Here is a 21,266-nt window from a genome sequence, read left to right on the forward strand (position 1 = left end):
ATCGGGCCCGTGGCTGCTTACGAAGAGGTGTGCGCTCACCGAGGGGCGTGTTCCAGCACTGCGAGATGCCGAGCGCCCCCGGGTTAGACCTCAGAGCGCAGCCAACCATGGAGCGGGGCGGGGGAAAGTTTGGCACCCTGGAAGGGGTTGTCAAACTGGGATGGGCGGGGCACCCGAGGGTACTTTAGCCCTCCGAATTCAGGGGCGCCCGCTGCCCGGACCTGAGGCGGTGTGCGGCCATGGACTGCGGAGCTGCCGCGGCCCAGGGCACTGCCCCGCCTCAGGATGGAGAGCAGCCCGCGGAATCTCCGGAGCCGCCGCCGCCGTGGCCGCCGCCGCAGCCGCCGCCGCCGTTGCCGCCGGCTCGGGCTCCTCAGCTGCTCCACGCGTCTTCGCAGGAACTGGCACTGCAGTTCTGTCCAGAGCCTGCTCCAGAACCCCGTCCGGAGGCGACCCCAGAACCAGCCTCAAAACTAGACACGGAACCGACCCCAGAACCAGATGTAGAACCGGCCCCAGAGCCGACCGCAGAACCAGCCACAGAACTAGACACAGAAACGATCTCAGAACCAGCTACGGAACCGGCCCCCGAGCCGGCCCCAGAACCAGCCCCAGAACCGGCCAACGAGCCGGCCCCAGAACCAGCCCCAGATCCGGCCGCTGAGCCGATCCCAGTACCAGCCGTAGAACCGGCCCCCAAGCCGGCCCCAGAACCAGCCACAGAACCAGCCACAGAGTCCTGCCCTGAGCCGGCTCAAGTATCCCGTCCGGAGCTGAGCCCAGCGCCACATCTATTGCAGTGTCCAGTGATCGCTCCAGAGAAGGGGTTAAGGACCTCGCCATCGCCGCGAACGCCAGTGCCAGTGCCGCTGTCCAATATAAAGGTAAGAAAAAGACCCCCTGGGGCGGGAGGGAAAGAAGCCAGGTGAGGCCAGATGGCTATCCAGCTTGCGGGACTCTGGGCACCCTTAGCATCCCATTTGGTTGCCACTGACTAGCAAAGAAGCTCGGAAAGATGCGGGGATGGGGGAGCCCAGGGGAGTGGGAAGCGGTTGGGAGGCGGGAAGCAACATGTGGAAGTGAGAGTGGGCTATTGGGGGCTCGAAACGGGGGTGACAGCATCGGTTGGGAGTCGGAGCAGTTCTCCTCTTGAGAAGTGACAGTGCGGTGAGCACCTATATCTTGAAAAAGAAGAGGAAGACGGCCCAGGGAGCGCAAGAGACCTAGAGAGGTGTTAGGGACTGGCCCAGGGTACACAGGGATGGGATTCAGTGGGGGCGGTGGGATACACCTCTTAGCCGCGGTCACTGCCGCAGAGGCCCAAGCTGCGGAACCGCAGCGGTCTGCTTGGCCCCCTCCCTGCCACTGGGGAAGGGGTCCTCAGCTGGGGCGTAACTGGCAGCGCTCCAGAGAGGGACCCAGAGCCTCTGCTGGCTGCTGGGCGCTGGTACTCCGGGTGGGGATGAGGGGTTGGGCGGCGCCCACGCGCACTGCAGGGGAAGGGCAGGGTTCGCGGGGGAGGAGGGGGAGAGCATGCGTGTGTCGAAGCCACCATTCCATCTGTCTGCAGGATTTCCCGGCAGGTAGATGCAAACACGGTGATACAGTGATGGGCCGCGCGTCACAAGCGGGCGACTGGCATCCCGCACTGGTGCCAGCTGGAATGGTACAGGAGTCCCGGTTTAGAGACACGAAAATAGGAGTTGGTATGTGAGAGCGTGTGAATGGGAACCCTCATCTCTTCCAGTCTTCAGAGATGGCTTCGTAAACGTTGCACTTAGCCGGGAGAAGACCAGTGGAGAATCCTTGGGCATCCACCCGGGAGGGGAGGGAGGAGGAAGAAGGTTTTCGGTCTTTGCCTTGGACCCTGAAACCCCGAAACCCTGTCTGCTCTTCAGAAAGAGTCTTTCTTGCTTTCTCTGTGCTCCCCCTACTCTTCGTTTTTCCTAAACTTCGTTCCATAAGATTGTGAAAATCATAATAATGTATTACTATGTATTATGTATTATAATGTATTATTATGTAGTATACACCTTCATTTAGCTTCCATCAAAAGAAAAACAAAACAAACCAGAAACAACACACCACATCAACAATGCCCGTTTGTCCTGCTGCTTAGCAGGACAGGGTTCAAAATCCTTGTGCTCTGGACTTAACACTTGTAGAATGTAGGGGAAGGGGGCAGAGGTTGGCATCTTGACATCTAAATGGAAGCGCTAGTTGCTTCCTGAGTGATGAATAGAGAGGCTTGAATTTGCAAAATAAGTGCAATGATAAACGACTGAAAAGGAGAAACGCTAAAGGGAAAAGTTTCACAGGGAAAAAAAGTGCAGAGGTTTCAAAAGAAATAAAATACAATTGTAGGAGACTAAGATATTTTTTTTAATCCAACAACCCGGCTCTCACCAGAGTGTGGATCTCTACCCCTACACACACACACACACACACACACACACACACACTTCCTGCAGCAGAGCAGCCCTTCCCTTCAGTGATCTCAAGAAGGGAAAGGGTGGGGCAGCTAGACCTGGGAGGACACCCCAACCAGGTGCTTGCTCTTATCTTTTTGGAAGAGTTTGTATAAAGCTGGTGAGAGGGAGACCAATAAGGACCAACCAACTTGTGGCCTTCTTAAGTAAGGTTCCACTAAAGCGACTGAGAAACACACCTGAGGGCTTAATTACCAGGATAGTCCACGAATGTATGGCCTCTTTAGCCTCTGGAAGACTGACTGGAGGTCAGGAGCTCCAGGGATGAGCCCTGTGACAGTGGGAAAGCATCTCCCACCAGCTTGACAAGAAAATTTCTATTGCCAGACAGATAAGGAAGATCAAGGTAAGGGGAAGCAGGTTAGCTTCCTCTACATTCAGATGTGCTGGTCAACTGACCCACTGGCACTTGGCAGCTCTGGCAGGGGACCAGGACCACCTCCCCCGGGGCTGATTTTGCCAGGTAGAGCAGGTCTTTTGTTCAGTCACTTAGCTTGCAAAGTGGGCTTCTCTGCAAAAAGGGCCATATAAATGAACCCTAGAGAGTCTGAAGGATGCAAAGATCTAGGTAAATGCTAAAATTGCTAGGAGCGAACACTTCTCCAACACTCTAGGTGTTGCTATGCAATTGTTCTCTGATGCAGATGAGAACATCTGATCTTCAGTGATAGGACCATTCTCTGCTGCATTCTCCCCAGGCAAAAAGCACCTGTAACCAGCTAACTTGCATCTTAACGTTCAAGGCAAACAGGTTGCCATCTTAGCTAAGATTGCATTATTTGCAGACACTGCCTCATTGAGGCAAGCTTGGAGAATGACGTATGTGCGCACGCGCATATAGATGCACACACACACAATCTTAGAGATCAATACAAAATATAGCTCTCATCATACAGTGAAATCCTACACGGTAAGACACAGTCAGTACCAGTAGAGTGAAACTAGCCTGATAAGTCAAAGGGTAAAATGAGCAAAATCAAGGATTTGAATGGGACTACAGATTTCTCCCAGATAATTTTACCAACCAGCACTGCAGTAAAAACAAAACAAAACAAAATGCCAACATCTTCCAGTATGTGGTTTGCTCTCTTTTGGGGTTTCAGAACCTGCTGGTTGCAAATCTATGACAAGCATGAGGGTAGGGACTGAGAAAAGGGGGCTCTTGTTTTCTTTCCGAATAGATACCTGGATAACAGTCTGTGAACCAAACCTGTCTATTTTCTTCCTTTCTGAAATGGTTTAATTTCCAGGAAATGAGCCATGGTCTCCCACCTGGTGGCAGCAAGTGTAAGTAAAGATGTGTGAATTGGTTCTTTAACAATGCTATAACCCTCTTGGGGAGTGGGGGGCTTACAGGTGGACCATATTTGCTTCCCTTCCCTCAGCTGTGGTTGAAGAAAGTTTATATTTTTATTCATTGGTTTTTGACCGGCTATGAAATTATAATCACACCATACAGGTGACTGATGAAATACACTTTTGAGGCTTTTATTTCTGGGATAGAGAGGGATCTATCCCTCACTAATGACTACACAGCAATTACCATTATATCCCAAACCATAACAGAACAGTTTCCTGGTATTTTTTGCACACATTTTCTTGCAAAGTAGGAAGCCTTTGCTTATATGACATCTGGTAATTCTTGCCTGAATGCTTTATATCTTACCTACATTTGAGCTTCTCAAAGGTAGATAATGTCTCTCCTTCCCAGTGCCTAATACCATTCAGCCCTCCCTATTTTTGCTCAATACATACTTGCCGAAGTTTGAAACCTATCAATTCCATTTTCAACAACGATGTAGAGACTGCTGCTGTGAGTGAATAAAAAAAGGCATTCTCATTAGTTTCAGAGTGAGAAGTAAATGCTTATTTAAATAGCCTGGAATATATGGCCCTTAGGGAAATTCAGTCAATCTTTCCATTTTCAGAATGGATGTTAGAACCATAATTAAGAAGCAAATTACTAACAATTAAAAAAATGATTTGGAAAGTGTCCTTATCCCCTCTAGTCCTAGCAGCAGCAGACTAATGATGATGTTGGTTTCAGGGGTAATAAATTTTTTCTAAGTGAACAGAATATCTGCAGTGACTGTAAACAGCTTCGGGATTGTAGATTCTAATGTTTAACCTGTTGAAGATCAGGATGAAATTACTTTCTTTCCTCGTAGGCTCTTTCCCCCCTCCTTGCCAGGCTTTGATGATACCATCTGATTTATTTGGTATATTCTGAGAGCTCCTGAGCATTTGCCGCAGGATATTCTAAAAAAGATAATGAGATATTTGGGCAGTGGTCTTTCTTTTCTAAGAATACAGTTCTTATGCGTTTATTAAAATCTCTGATTGCGGCTTCTGAAGATCTGAAGCCCAAAAGGCAAGGCTGAGCCATCAGTTACCCAAAGTGCTTCCAAGAAAAGGAGAAAAATCCATAGAGGACAGGAAAGCATTCAGGGCATTATAATAAGAATTATATAATCCCTACTGCTAGTATGGCACTTTACAGTTTGCAGAATGCTTTCCTCTGCATTATTAACTCTTTTATTCCCCTGAAGAGGCAGCAGGGTGGGAGAGAGCAAAAATGGAACTTGACACCTAATAGGATATAACTTAATTTATCTACTGTGGATTTTAAAAAATACCCAACATATGGCTTTCTGTGACAAATAGGATCCTCATTTGTCTAAGAACAATCTTTAAGCTGACATTCCATCAGCCTTGATTTTTTTTCCAAAGCAGTGATTGCTGTTCCCTGTCTGATGCTCCCAGAGGGGGGCATCATAGAACAGGAGCCTGAGAAGGAAGGAGAAGAGGCATAAGACCCTGAACCTATTACTCCCATACAAGCCCTTTTTTTAGAAAGAAAATAAATAGAAATTCTGTTAGGAATACGGTTCCCAACCTTTCCAAAGTCCGTCAACTGTAATTCTCTCAGTGGAAAAAAAAAAATTAAAGCATTTAAAAAAGAAAACAGCCATTCCTAAGGGGCGATGCCCCCACCCTCACCAAAGCAAATAAACCTTATTCTCAAAATAGAAAAACAAATTTACAAAATTTTTTAAAACAGAAAGGGACAGTGACCCCAGATGAGGAAACTATATCTCCCCTGAAAATTATTTTAAGAAAAAAAAATTCTAAAGGGAGGAGCTCCTTGCCCTTGCCAAAGCCAATGAAAGTTATATCCCCAAGAGAAAAATTTTTAATGAAAAGAATGAGAAATCATCTCAAGGTAAACAATATTTTTAACCCTAAAATTTTTCTTGGAATTTATAAACTTTATTCACACCTTATGGCCCATGCCCAATCTCTCACAAAAATTATGGGGGCAAAAATGTCTTCCAAATGTTCACCAGTCTCACCAAAGCTCCATACAGTTATTTCTTCCAATTATATGAAATGTCCAAAATAGGCAAACCCTTACAGACAGAAAGTAGATTAGTGGTTGCCAGTAGCTGAAGGAAGGGGGGAGGGGAAGTGTGAGTGATAGCTAAAGGGTACAGGGTTTCTTTGGGGGATTATAAAAAAGTTCTGAAATTAGACAGTGGAGATGTTTGCACGACTTGTGAATATACTAAAAACCACTGACTTGTATGCTATAAAATGGTGAATTTTATGGTATGCGAGTTATATCTCAATTTAAAAAATGTCAGGAAGCCTAATTCCACCAACTCCGTCTTTCCTTCTCAAGATTGCTTTGGCTATTCGGGGTCTTGTGCATTTCCATACAAACCGTAAGATTTCTTGTTCTAGTTCTGTGAAAAATGCCATTGGTAATTTGATAGGGATTGCATTGAATCTGTAAATTACTTTGGGTAGGATAGTCATTTTCACAATGTTGATTCTTCCAATCCAAGAACGTGGTATGTCCCTCCATCTGTTTGTTTTGTCTTTGATTTCTTTCATCAGTGTCTTATAGTTTTCTGCATACAGGTCTTTTGCCTCCTTAGGCAGGTTTATTCCTAGGTATTTTATTCTTTTTGTTGCAATGGTAAATGGGAGAGTTTCCTTAACTTCTCTTTCTGCTTCTTTGTTGTTAGTGGCACATATATACAGTGGAATATTACTCAGCCATAAAAAGGAATGAAATGGAGCTATATGTAATGAGGCAGATAGACCTAGAGTCTGTCATACAGAGCAAAATAATCCAGAAAGAGAAAAACAAATATCGTATGCTAACTCATATATATGAAATCTAAAAAAATGGTACTGATGAACCTAGTGACAGGTTAAGAATAAAGATGCAGATGCAGAGAATGGACTGGAGGACACGGGGTTGGGGGGGGCAAAGGGGAACCAGGGGCAAAATGAGAGAGTAGCATAGACGTATATACACTACCAACTGTAAAATAGATAGCTAGTGGGAAGTTGCTGTATAACAAAGGGAAATCAACTCGATGATGGGTGATGCCTTGGAGGGCCAGGACAGGGAGGGTGGGAGGGAGTCGCAGGAGGGAGGGGATATGGGGATATATGTATAAATACAGCTGATTCACTTTGGTGTAACTCAAAAAACTGATACAAGACTGTAAAGCAATTATATTCCAATAAAGAGCTTTAAAAAAAAGTAAAATGAGATTGTTCCTCCAACTGTGTAATGAACTGATTACCTTCCCACAAATAAGCAAACGAACAAATGAATAAATAAGGGAAAAAAGAAATTTTAAAAGAAGTGAGCCTCCAACCTCACAAAGAAAAATAACTTTTATTCACCCCCAATTCTTTTTCTTTTGAGAAAAACAAACAAAAAAAGAAATCTCTTCAAGGGCAGAAACTTTTAAAATCATCAAAATCAATGAAACTTAATCCCTCCACCCAGATACACACAAACATTTTAACTTAACAAAAAGAAAGAAATATTAAAGGATAGGGTCCCTGATCTTACCAAATATCCTGAATTTTTAATTTCCATAAAAGGAAGAAAAAAGGAATAAAAGAAATAAATACCCCAACAGGAGATGCCCCATCCACACCACAGCACATGAATATTATTTCAATTTCTTTATTGAAATACTATACAATTTCTTTAATATTTAAAAGAAAATGATGGAAAGGCATATTGTGTTGGTGGAGGGGACGATATCAATGAAGTGAAAACAAAATCCTCTTAAAAAGAAATGCTCCAACCTCAAAAGACACATGAACTTTTTTGTCAAAACACAAGGAAAATGATGCAAACTATTTTTTAAGAAGAAAAAAATAAAAGGAAATCCTTCTAATGAGAGGTGACCTGAATTCATCCAAATCCAAAAGCTTTATCTTTAAGATAGGAAAATTTTAACTTGGAAGGGAAAGGTAGCAGAGAAACAGAAACAAAACCAAGAAAGCCCTCTTAAGGAAAGATGTCCTCAGTCTCCACAAAGCTCCCTTTTCTCAAAACAAGTGCATACATTTAGAATTAGAGGGGAAAGAGGAAGAAAATGAATATGATATTTTAAAAGAGAAACCTCCTTTTTAGGGAATGAAGAAGCCCCCAAAGTCACCAAGTCCCTGAACATTTTTTCTCCAAAAAAGAAAAAAGAAAGAAAGAGAAAGAGGGAGGTGAGAGAAGAGGAGGAGGAAAGGAAGAGAAAGGAAAGGAGGGGGGAAATGAGGTAGAAAGGGAGGGAGGGATGGAAGAGGAAGAAGAAGAAAACTAAAGGGATAATTTTTAAAAAGAAGAAATTCTCAGGGAAGATGAACCAATGCCTTATTGAAAATAATGAATGTTATTCCTGATAATCAAGGCACTCCACCCCTATAAAAAGGAGAAAAAAAACACAAAATCTTTTAAAGCTTCTCCTAAGGGAGATGCACCCAATCTCACCCAAACCCAGGTACTTTATCTATCTTCCAGCCTTTAAATAATTTTTTTTTAGTAGAAGGAAAGAAAAAGAAATTCTTTCAAAGAGAGATGTTCCCAATCTTATTTCTTTCAAATAAATTATTTATTTTAAAGAAAAGAAAGAACAATTCTCCTAAGAAGGGCACCCCAACCTCATTAAAGCCAGTGGCCCTTATAGCTCCTCTCCACAAAATCTAGTTTTTAAAAAATGGAAATCCTCCAAACCTAAAGACAGGTGTTCCCTCATCCCCACCAAAAGCAAGGAACCTTTTCCCCAGAGATGTTTTTTAAAGAAAAATCCTTCCATCGTAAGAGATACCTTCAACTTCACTAAAATTAATAGACCTTATTCCTCTCCACACCCAAAGCAAAAAAAGAAATTTAAGAGGAAAAAAAGAGAAACCCTCCTAACCTAAGGCAAGTTGGTCATAATCTCACCAAATCCACTGAACTTTATTCCCCTACAGAAATTTTTTAAAGAAAGAGCCAAAGAGGGAAAAAAAGGCCGATCTTTTAAGAAAAAGTATGCTTTCCACCCACCCCTCTAAAGACTAGAAAGTATTATGCAAAGAAAGGGTAATATCATTCTAGAACAGTACCAGTGAACCTTAAATTCAGCAGGTGAGGCTGTAGGGTAGTCAACGTTTAATCCCAGGCTGGCTTCCCTCTGCCCCCAGCCCATTTCTGGTTACCTTTCCCATCTGTCAGTCAAGCTGTACACTCAAGAAAGGCAAACCCTGTCCATGGAAAACAGAGTTAAGAAGGTAAAACTTCTGAGGAAAAATCATATACTTCTTTTCCAAACCAAACAGACATGATTTGGGAATTAGCTGCATCATCATTCCTCTCTAATACTATAGAAACTCAAGAGATGATGATAAACTTTAAAGCAATGACACTCTTACTATTAAATTTCAAATTAGACACATACCCCTACCTAGCACAGAAGGAGCTTAGCCAATTGAATAATGGTGTTCTGAGAGTGATTGTCTAATCATGTGCTCACTTAAATGTTCTCATGTAATGATAAAGGGCTTGACTCTCACAAATAAATACAATTTGCAAGTCAGATTTATAAGCAGAGTTATAATATTTATAACTCAATGTTTTCCAAATTTTTTAATTCACTTACTCATTTAAAAATTAAATTGAAGGACCTACTGTATAGCACAGGAAACTATGTTCAATATCTTGTAATAACCTATAATGGAAAATAATCTGGAAAAGAATACATGTGTGTATATGTATATATGTACATATATATGTATATATACATATATGTAATAAAACTGAATCACTTTGCTGTACACCTGAAAGTAACACAACATTGTAAACTAACTATACTTCAATTTAAAAAATAATTTAAAAATTTTAAAAATTAAATTGAGTACCTGCTCTATGTCCTACATGCTTAACACTAAGGAATCCACGGTGGGCAAAATCACATAGATGAGACTTCCTTTAAGCAGCACTGGTAAATGAGGGACCCAATTACCAAAACAGATATACAAAGAGTGATCATTTGTTTCACCAGATGTGCTTTACTGAGGTATTCACTCAGTCAATTCTCTCAGCGTACATCTTCCTAAACAAAAACGTAATGTAATAAAATAATGGAATATATGCTAATTTCAGAGAATGTGGAAAATCATGAAAGCTTCCAAAAAGTAAATAAAAATTATATAGAACCCCACCGTTCAAGAGGTAATTGCTGTTAATATTTTGATATATTTTTCCATTTATTTTCTCTGAGTATATGCTTATAGTCTACAATAGTAAGACTTTAGGGAATGTGCAATTATGTCTCAGGCTTCCCCCTGCCCCAGTCACCTCCCCCACTTAATTATTAGATCATGTACATTGTTCTACATTGTATTTAGGAAACACTAATTGTATGATCTCCTTGATAAGGGTGTGCTTGAAATATAACTGTTTGGGGATATATTTGCAGTTTAAAGCAATGAGAGTATACATTTTATGTAGACACAATTGTTATATCTACACAAACAAATGTCCCATATATAAATAGCTGACTAAGTTCATGTTTACTAACTGCACTTTCTTGGTCATCTAGATTTCATTTGTCCAGCTAGCTTTTGTGACTTTGGTTTGGAGAATGAGACCTGGAACAAAATCCATCTTCTTCCCACTGTTAAATTCCCAAAAGGAAAATCTAAATTTCTGAGACTCTATTGGGTCACTTTTAGCCATATGCAAAGATGTACTGATGGCTTTGTCTCTTTAACACAAAGTTACAGAATCATGCTCTTCTGGGTGCCTCCTACCCATGTGTGAGGACATTATCAACAATTATTAATGTGTGAGGACATTATCAACAATTATTAGGAGATAGACTATTCAATTTATCCAGCTTTCATTAACCAAATGTGGTAGAAAATTGAGTTAACAAACTGTATACAATCCAACCAGGGTTGAATCAGTAATTTAAAAGGTGAGTGTAATGCAGTTTTAAGATCAAAATCTTCATCCTTGTCTGTAGCAGAGATATTCATCTTCCAAAGCATTACAGGTATTTGCTATTTAAGCCTTTTGCTTTTAAAGAGCCTGTAAAAGAGTTATTGGCCCCTGAGAACAGGGATTCCCATCGCCTTGTTTCCCTCCTAGCAGCACAGGGCAAGTCATGTGATACTGTGGGATTCTGAGAGATAGGGCAATACTCCCACCCTGATCTTTGTGAGTTCTTCTGAAATGAGAGGTGATGGGCGTGGGGACTGAGCCTGGCCCCTGCCTCCAGGAGTGGGAGAGGGCTGGAAGCACTGCTTGCAGGGCTCAAGTAAGAACATTCAGGATCCTGAATGTTCATTCATTTGCTTTCTCCTGCAGCTAATATCTATACCTATTCTCTTCTGGGATTTTGGCTTGAGGCAGGAAATGAAAGGTACCTGCTGAGTAAAATTTGTTAATCTCCTTGGCTGTGAGTAGAGACACTTGAAACCAGGAAAATTTTTATTAACCCTGTGCTTTGTCAGTTGAGTCCCCATTCTCCTGAAGTGGCTCCAGCATCACAGCACCATCCTCCAAACCCCAACTCTAACAGTAGTCTCTGCATCCCATTTTAGAATTACCTTGATTGTTAACTTGCCCTTAATAAGTGTCATTTGCATCTATTATCTACCTTTAACATATTATTTCACGGTTTACTTACATCACTGTACATCTCCCTTGCAGTATAAAAGGAAAGTGTGATGTGGCTTTATTAAAACAGCTAAGCGTAAACAGCAGCGAGGAAAGTAAATGAGGCTACAAAACAAGATAATTGATTTCAGAAAATTAACAAGTTGGTGCCCTTCTCACTAACCTCAATTAATGCTTACTGTGACAATTTCCCTCCTGCCAGGCTTGAGTAGAACATAACTTTTCTCTTACCCATAATTTGGATATTGTTGTCCCTTTCTCCTTCACCTTAATCGGCTTGACTGTTAAGACTAATCAAAATGATAATTTTGGCGTTTGCTGTGGTCTCCTTTGCTTTAATATACTCAACTTGGTGACAAGATCTCCAGGGAATTTTGCTTGTTTTTGGCTTCACTTTGGTTTCACATGGAACCAAAGCACCTGTTCAGGGGCTCTCTTCATGGTTTTCCTACTATACTGCTTCTTGCTAGTGAGTCCTCTGTCTAGAAGTTCTTGGAAAAGCCTCATTTTGTCTTTCCATCATCCCTCATCAGAACTAAACTTTTAATGGTGCAAAACAAAGATAGACATTCCCAGGCAGCTTGAAAGCCTGCTTTTTTGTTTGTTTGTTTGTATCCAGTATAGTATAAGCATCATTGTGAGCTACACATATCTGCTAATTAGTTCATTAAGTGTTAATAATTAGGCACTGGTGTTTTAAATGCTTTAAAATATGATACATATTCGGAGGACTGTTACATAAGTAGTTTAGAGTGTTTTTTTTTTTTTCCCAGAGATCTTTTTTTTTTTTTAATTTATTCAGTGGGAAGTTGTATAACAAAGGGAGTCCAACTCGAGAATGGAAGATGCCTTAGAGTGTTTTAATGATATTTGAGGAAATCAGTTGGGGGTTTAAAAGGTGGAATGGGAAGGCATTATCACTTTTTCAATTGAGAAGAATGGAATAAAGTTGCCCACTATCTGAAGTTCACTATCCAATGTTTTCAGGGATGGATTAGATTCAGATATGAGGGATTGGCTGATAGCAAATTCACTTTGATGTAAGAAATTTAGGGGAAAGAATGAAGCTGTTGAGATAAGTGGGAACCATATATCTTCCTCAAACCTAGAGAAAAGTGGAATTAAGTTAAGCAGTGACAGTGAAAGTATCGGGTAGAAGTGTGGTTATGCTTGAATTGGGCAGGTGAGGCCAGGGCCTACAGACAGAAGAGTGAGGTATATAAACTTAGAAAAAAAAGGCCACTTTGATAAAATTGTAGAGTGCAGATTGAAATCTTGTGGAAAATAAAGTAGATTGAGGAAAGTCCCATTGAAACTTTGAAGGCAACCTACAAAATTGTATATATCATCCAACTAATGTGATATAATCTTTGAAGGGCTGCTGATTAGTAAACTAATGACTGAAGCAGAGAGTTGGCTGATAGGGCATATAATTAAACATGACAAAACTTTCAATTTCCTTGTATACCAAATTCCAAATTAAATCGCTAGAGCCAAAAATGGAAGAAAATAATTATATTATCTAGTGTCCCTTTTCTACCGTTTTGGGCCTTCTTTGACCACGTTCCACTTTTGTGAGAATCTGATCTGCTTTCTCTTTGATATTTTTCCTATTTCATACCACAGGGTTTTCTATAGCAAAAGTAAGAAACCATGATGGGAATCCAGTGAAGCCTTTTATCTTCAGTATTGTAGACCCATAGACTGTCCTGAAAGGGACCTATGGAGATCAGCTAGTCCAGTGTTTTAAAAACCTTTTTAGCAGTAGAATCTTTTTATGTTTTTCTCAATGAAATCAAATGAAAGCCTAATATTTAACAGAAATACAAGAAATATTTCATTAGTCCTTCTCTAGCTAGTTTGGGTTTGTAACTGACATCCCTTCCCAACTCTTTATTTAAAGCTAATAGGAAAGTGAGTTTGCACTCCCTGTTTATTACTGGCTTCTTAGCAAGGATGCTGGTGATGTAGGAACACACTGTATAAGAAATAGAAGCAAGTCAGAGTTTAAAATTTTGCCTAAAATATTCCAGGATGTAGATAATACTGTCCTGGAAACATGTCATTCTAGAGAGTTCTTCCCTCTTCACCCACCCCAGGAATGTATTACAACTATCTTATAAAGTGGGTTGTCATAATGTACACTGTCTTTGCTTGTAGGAACATTTTTATTATTGGGGATTGTGTTCCTGACTAAGGACACCACACCAAGTGAATTGTAGATAGAACTAAAAATATGTAGTAAAAGCTAATATATAACTGTAAGCTTCTGTAACAATTTAAAACAGCAAAATTGTTCCAAGACCTATAAAATGGGCATAAATGTACCATACACATTGACTTTGTAAGGGACCCCAGTGTACTATAAAATGTACGTGCATCACATAAAAGAGCTAATTCTACATAAATTTAATCTATCATTATTATTTATTTAGAATTTGCACTCTGCCCACATCCAAAAAGGATATAAAGTATCCTACAAAATTAAACACATATAAAATAGGACAGTTGAGCACAAATAAAAACAAGACAAAACCAATTCAAAGCAGTGGTGAATGAGACTTTAAACTAATATATGCTAGTTGTAATAAACCCTAATTACACATTTAATTAGCAGTACTTTTGTTCGGTATCCAAGGAAGTTTGAGCTAATTCCTCATTTTTATGCAATACATCTTCCTGTAGCAAGCTGCAGCAACCACAGAATGAAGAACTAAAGGTTGCCAAGATTGTGGTATAGGTGTTAATTAGCTGCCCTAGAAAGCTACAGATTTGGGTTATTTTAGTGTGCTTGAATTTTTCTAATATTCTAATGCATGTATATGACTGTGAGACGTAACTATGGAACTTTCTCAAATAAAATATTATTTCAAATAAAATTTATTTCTGAAATAAGTCTAAATGGTACCTTGTAACTAGACATTCAATAGTTTGGACTCTTTCTTGGATTGGGAGTTACTTCACATTGATTCTAGACCCAATTCCACTTTACATAGCTGCGTAATATGGGGTCAATTGCTTAATCTTTCCATGGCTTAGCTTTTGTTTCTCGTAAATGAAGCCAATAATGTGCAGCTGACTCAGCTCAGTTCAGCAGTCTCCCCCAGCAAGTCTTCACTGGTATCCCATCTGGGCTGAGTGCCCTTCTTCTGGGCTCCTGTACCACCCTGTACAAAATTCAGCTTCTCAGAAACTGAGATTATCAGCTTGAGTATCCCATTAGGGCTATAAGGATAAGGGCTATAAGGCTCTTAGGGCCTAACATACTACCTGCCACTCAATACATGGTGACTGAAGTACTTTATGAAAATATCATGAAGGCTGAATGAGAAATTAGATTTAAACCGTATATTTCAAAAATAAGAAATATGCAAGTGCTAGGTTATTTTAGTATCATTTGTATACGTGCCATGATATTTGCTATCATCACTTTCTCTCTTTCGGTACGTAGGTCAATTTTAATATACTCACCCCTCAAAAAATGGGTTTGACAACTCAGGCGCATTACCAGTAGGTGATGGTAGGCAGCACTGCCTCATATCCTCCCAGAGGGCTATAGTTTTTTCTGATTCACACAGAGGGACAGTACACATTCGTAGCAGCCGTGTATTGATCATGTGAACTTGAATTACTAGTCTTTGGCTACATTCATAGCTAATCTTGACAGAAATGAGAATGATGAGTTATCTAGTCAGTTCTTTTAAAAAACGAAATGCAAATTTATTACAACACCCAAGTATAGCAACACTAAAGAATATTATACTTAATTATAGTATATAGAGAGCAGGGTTAAACACATAACTAGGTACCACTTGGTACTCTTTTCACTAATCTTAACTGTTAATCAGAATTTAATCTATTTATGATATTCTTTTCACCATAATTGAAAAACTCCTGACTCATCTTGGTGTCAAATTTCTTCTGTAGCTGGCACTTGAATTTGGAGCTGGGTGTCAATGTGACTATTCTGAGGTTCTCCCTTTCTTGTGAGGAATAAGAAGCAACAACTAAGCTTTGATATCCCCTTGGCAGTCCAAGTTTTATTCAAAATAGCTTTCTACTAGTTACAGGGAAAAACCTTAATTTGTTTCACTAGTGCCTGAGCACCCTGAGCTTGAAAATGGTCTGATCAGGAAAGCAAATACGGAGTCTCTACTAAGCAGGAAACTCTAATGACCATCTTGTTTCCAATCAGAAGGAACTTTTCCATTAAATGAGGTCATAAACTTCTACCCTTTCTAGAATAGGTACTGGGCAGGATTGCCACATAAAGTTGTGCAGGTGGTACACTAGATGAAGCTGCCATGTCTAAGGGAACACCTTTCACAAAGTAGACATCATATAGGTAGATAGATAGATATAGATATAGATATAGACATAAATATAGATGATATAGATAGATATATATTCTAACAGATTTCCTGAAGATGGCAGTCAAGTGCCTCACGCTAACAAAATCAGCTGACCCCTAACAACTCTGGGGTTAGGGGCACCAACCTTCCACACAGTCAAAAATGTGCATATAATTTATAGTTGGCCCTGTATGTCCAGGCTTCCTCCTTATATGCACTTCCTCCATCTCCAAGGCCACATCCATGGATACAACCAACCACAAATTGTGTAGTACTGTAGTATTTACTACTGAAAAAATTCCATGTGTAAGCGGACCCACACAGTCAAACCCATGTTGTTCAAGGGTCAACTGTATTATGACAATTTTCTGACAAATGGAACTAAAATATCTTTAGCAACTGGTGCCTTTTCCTGATGTGTCTTATGGGCTGATCCTGATACTAATTCCTTACATTTAAATAAAATGGCTCCCTTAGCAACTCCCTAGAAGTCTATAAAACATATGATCAGAACTGATTTCCAAAAATTCCTATTTTATTTCATATCACATTTTACCTGTTCATCATTTTATGGGCCCAGCATGCTTCCGCGCTGTGCCACTCTGCTAGGTGTGAGCATCATTTTAAAACAGAAAACTGTGACAAGGATTTGAACCAGGAATTTATAGGGGCACAGTTATGGGCAGGCATACAACCACAGGTACACACTGGTACATTTGCTCCCAGGAACATACTCAAGTATACATACTCCAGTAGCTGAATAGCCTGGTAGGTAGGTGTGCACACACACATGCGTGCACACACACACACACACAGAGAGAAACAGATTTGGCTGGACATTGAAGCATATAAAGTAGGAGGCTCTGGCTGCTCATTGCGGTGCCAAGCTCTTGCCCAGCTTTCCTGTTTAACCTATTTTCAACCTGTTTCACTCCCACAAGGCAATGAGTTCCCTAAGTTTTACGTGCTCTCATGTGAGTTCAATTCAACAAACCTTTCTTAGGGTGTACTAGTGACAAAGAAATGTGCTAAGTAGATATGGGAAGCCACTCAGTCCTGGAAAGTTGTTTGAGGGAGGTTAGATATGAACTGTGTCTGAAGTTTCAGTAGGACTTTGATAAGTAAACATGGGGAAAGAGACAGGAGGCAGAGGGACTATCTTAAGCATAGACATGGAAGAAGTAGAAAGGGCGATGCTCTGAGAATCCCACAAAGACTAGACATATTTGGAACATTTAGTGTATCAGGAGGAAAGGCTAGAAAACTTAGTTGGGAGGTAAATTGCAGAGGGCCTTGAATGCCAGGTGAAGGAATACATGTTTTATTCCATAAGCAGTGGAGAATCATGGAAGGTTTTTTATTGAGAGTTACATAACTAGGTTTAGATTTAAGAAAACTGTCAATATATAGGATGGGTTAGCCAGGAAGACTCTAGAGAAAGGGACATCAATATAGGCAAGAGATACCGAGTACCTAAGGCAATTAGTGTGGGGAAAAGTGGATAGAAGAGCTGCTGTCGGGATTTGGTTTGTAACTGATTAGGTGTGGATGGTGGGGAAAGAGAAGAATGGAAAATGACTCTAAACTTTCTAGCCTGGAGTTGTTAACATTATAAAGAAGATAGGAGCAAGAGCAGGCTTAGGTAGCAGCCAGAGAAAGATCATGAGTACAGTTTTGGAAATTTTGAGTTTGAGGCGTTGCTTACGCTCAAGACAGTGATTAGAGAAGGATGAGAACTTAAGAGTTAAAGGACCAAAATATATATGTTTTACCAGGAAAAGTAAGCAGTGTGGAAAAAGTTTGTTTCTCCCCCCACCATATACACACTAATTGAAACAATGAACAAAATCAATAGAATCAGAGAATAGAAGAGAGATGAACATGGACAAATAATGTTTGGGGAAATAGGCAGAGAAAAAGATTGATTTCGAAGTTGAAGTATTGAGCAAGAAGGGAGAAAGAAGAGAATGTGTAATTTTTTACAGGAACATTTTCTTTGAAAGTGTTGATCCTGAGTAATTTTTTTCAACAACTTTTCTATCTTCTCCTTTGGCTGTTTTCTCTTTGTTGAGAAAAATCCTCTGAATGGTCTTGAAAGGAGAAGGGTTATTGTTCATGTGTTGTCCTCAGATAGAATGCAAGATGCTTTTCTCTTATTACCCAAGTCTTTATTTGTAAGCCTAGGAATATACTGTGTTTTGGAAAACCAGTAAGTAAGGTTAATAGTTATCTAGTTATTAACAGGAAGAGCATGAGAACATTTCTCTTGTGTTAAAGAAGGATATATTGTTCTCTATATCAAAGATTCTATTTTAAAGCTCTTCACATATAGTAGGCACTTAATAACGTTGAATTTATAAGAAATAAAAGTTATATATACATATATATATAAAACTAAGCTAAGATACACTTAGGGTATTATAAGATTGGCTCTGAAAATGTTGAGGGGAGGTGGGGACTTTCTTAAAGAAAACTGTTCTTGCCAGGTAAATTTTGTCTTTTAGATAGGAACTGAATAATAAGCCCCTTAAATTAGCGGCAGACAGTAGAGGAAACAAAGGGAAAGTCAGATGGAATAAACTGACAAATATATGAAAATGTGAACTGAAGGCCAGGTAGGTCCCCAGCCTTTTGCTAGTTGGTGTTAAAAGAATAAGGGTGGATGTGAAGTCCACAGTCTCACTTGGAAAACAAAACGTACACCAGAGACAGGTACATAGCAATACAAGAAAATATATGATTAGGTTACAGCATATGTAGGTCAGAGAGTAATACTGTAGAATTATAAAAGAGAAATAATAAAGGATGGAGTAGTTAGGGAAGGCTCCCTGATGGAGGTGAGATCAATTGAACTTAGATCTGAGAGCAACATATATAAAGATTTGAATGCAGCAAGGACTCTATTCAAATGATATCAAAGAGTTTTAAGAGAAAGGCAGGAGGATTTGGACTTTATCCTGTAGAGCAGGATATTATTTAAAGTTCTTGAGTAGGAGAGTAACAATGAAAGTAATTTTATGAGATATATATTGTGAAAGTGAGAAGGAGAGATTTGAGGGGGATTAAGATAGGAGGCAGGAAGATTACATAGGTTGTTGCAAAAATCCAGATGAGAAATGATGGTCACCTGCTTATCGAAAGCAATGATGATCATCCGTTCATCACCTAAAATCATTTCTTGAACACTTACTCTGTGTCAGGCACTGTGCCAATAACTGTAAATTAACTGAAGGAAATTGTAGCAAAGTAAAGAAAATAAGACCAAGTATACAAACAACTTCAACCCCAAGTAGAAAATGATAATGGTCATGAGAGAAGCTCTGAGTTCAAAGGAGATGAGAACTGATTGGAGCCTAGCAGGATGGGATAGACTTGGCTTTGGAGATGAGTAAAAGGGCATTCCAGAATTTTTCTTATTTGAGAAGAGATGCTGGAAAAAGTGATAAGAAGGGAATTCTAGGCAAACAAAACAGTATGAGCAAAGGAACCAAGGTGAGAAAATGCTGGGTAATTTTTGGAGACAAGAGGATGTGAAGCTTGAGGGTGCAGACAGAAATGAAGAGCTAGCAGAAGATGAGGGTAGGACAAGTGAATGGGCGTGTACGGGTAAGGAGGAGGGGAAATAGTCAGGGAAGATAGCATAGGACATTAATAATTTCTAATGTTCTTTCTGCTTTGCAATCCACACTTTGCTCAAACTCTGTCTGGATTCTTTCCAAGGGTCTGGGATGCTTTTATTTCATTCCTGGCCTGCCCACTTCTATGCACCATCTTCTCTGACATGAGAGCATAAGGTCCTGACTGATAGAGGTACCCTGGTCTGAGAAGGGAACTGATTCCCCCATGCATCTCATACAAGGCCAGTTCCAGCACTAAGCAGCATCCATATTCAATCTTTGGTGTTCAAGGACATCGCTCAGTCTCAGTTTTGCTGCCTGTATATACCTGTTTGGCATACCTTTTGAATGCCTTGTCATGCATGTGAGAAACACTATTCCTAATTTGTTTCTCAGTACATATCAAACTGAGCCTTCAGAGACACTTCTCAACCAGGTAGTTATAGCCATAAAATGTAGTGGTCTTTCTAGACTACTACTTGTTATTTGTATCATACTCTACAGTCTTCTAAAATGCTTCCATATTTCCCATTCCCTACGTCCTGGAATTCTCACCCCAACTCTGTATGTGGTATTGTTTTCATCCCCATTGTGCAGATGAGAAAAATGAGGCTAAAGGATAATCAGAGTCAAGATTCAAGCCTAAGGCTCCTGACTCCAAAACCAATCCCTAATCCATATCAGGCTAGTTAGTATCAGGTTTTCAAAGCAGCCCTCTTGAGCCCAGAAATTATCTAGCTTCCTCTAAACAAAATAGGATAATGGGGGCCATCTGCCTTTATCTGAGGACTAATTACCTTCCTTAAAGCTAACCAAATCCACAGGCTTAAGATGAGACACAGATTTAAGGTGGTTGTAATGGTTGTTTCCTAAAAAACTCTTTTGGATGCTTCTAATGATGATTCATTGTGTAAATAGTTTGGGACTTCCTGAGATCAGAATTCTCAAAAGGTTCTACAATTCTTAAGAGATTAAAAACACACCAGCCTAGAGGTTTGGGCCTAGAATTGAGATTTAAGAGGCTGATTCTGTTCCCAGCTGTGCCTTTGTGATTTGAGGTAAATCCTTTAACCTCTCACTTCTTAGTTATCCATTGGTAAATAAGCACAATTCCCACAATACATCTGGGAAGCACTTTAAAATTCTAAGCTGAAAGGTGTTTTAAAGCCTTAAAATTCTGTAAAGCACTTTGCACAGCTTTAAAACGACTGTGACATCAATACACAGTGGAATTAGTTCATTAAAAACAAGTGTATGGAGACAGGGTTAAAGCACAGATTTCTGCCTGCCTACTACTGTTTTTTAATAGGCCCAGCTCAGGTCTGTGTTCCCCTTTCATCTCTGCTACAATGTGATGTTGCCACAGCAAGTTGGCTCATCTTGCATGCCACCTCCTGCAGGGTTGTATGTCACTACGAACAGTATCCCTGGGTAGAGATTTCTCTAAGGTAGAAGCCTAGTGAAAAAGGCTAATTCTCTATTTCATTTCTCCCCTTTGAAGGTAGGATTGTGTGGAAGGGAAAATGTTTTAGACTCTTTGGAATAACACTTCTCTGTCCTATGCCTTAATGTCCCTGTCTATAAAATGGAGTTATTAAGATCTGCTTCCACCTGCAGAGGCAATATATAAACCTAACCGTGGGAGTTTCAGTGTAACATAGTGGGCTTCAGAGTCAGACACATTTGGGTTGAAATTCCAGCTCCGTCATTTCCTAGCTCTGTGACCTTAGGCAAAGACCTTCGCTAGCCTCTCTAAGTATCATTTCCCTCATTTATCATATGAGATTAATAATTCCCATTTTGTGTGGTTGCTTTAAGGATAAATTGCATAGCAAGT

The 21,266-nt window shown here is 40.1% G+C and overlaps 1 protein-coding gene across 1 annotated transcript in view; it reads left to right on the forward strand.

The window, feature by feature from the left end:
* Nucleotides 1-239: 239 nt before the first annotated feature.
* DGKK (diacylglycerol kinase kappa) overlaps nucleotides 240-21,266 on the forward strand; it is a 147,694-nt gene continuing 126,667 nt past the window's right edge. The window contains exon 1 of the mRNA XM_057717650.1: nucleotides 240-884. Within this exon, the coding sequence (XP_057573633.1) occupies nucleotides 240-884 (645 nt within the window). The remainder of the gene's footprint in view (nucleotides 885-21,266) is intronic.

Source organism: Hippopotamus amphibius, chromosome X (assembly GCF_030028045.1).
Source record: "Hippopotamus amphibius kiboko isolate mHipAmp2 chromosome X, mHipAmp2.hap2, whole genome shotgun sequence".
In the NCBI taxonomy this organism is placed as follows: Eukaryota; Metazoa; Chordata; class Mammalia; order Artiodactyla; family Hippopotamidae; genus Hippopotamus; species Hippopotamus amphibius.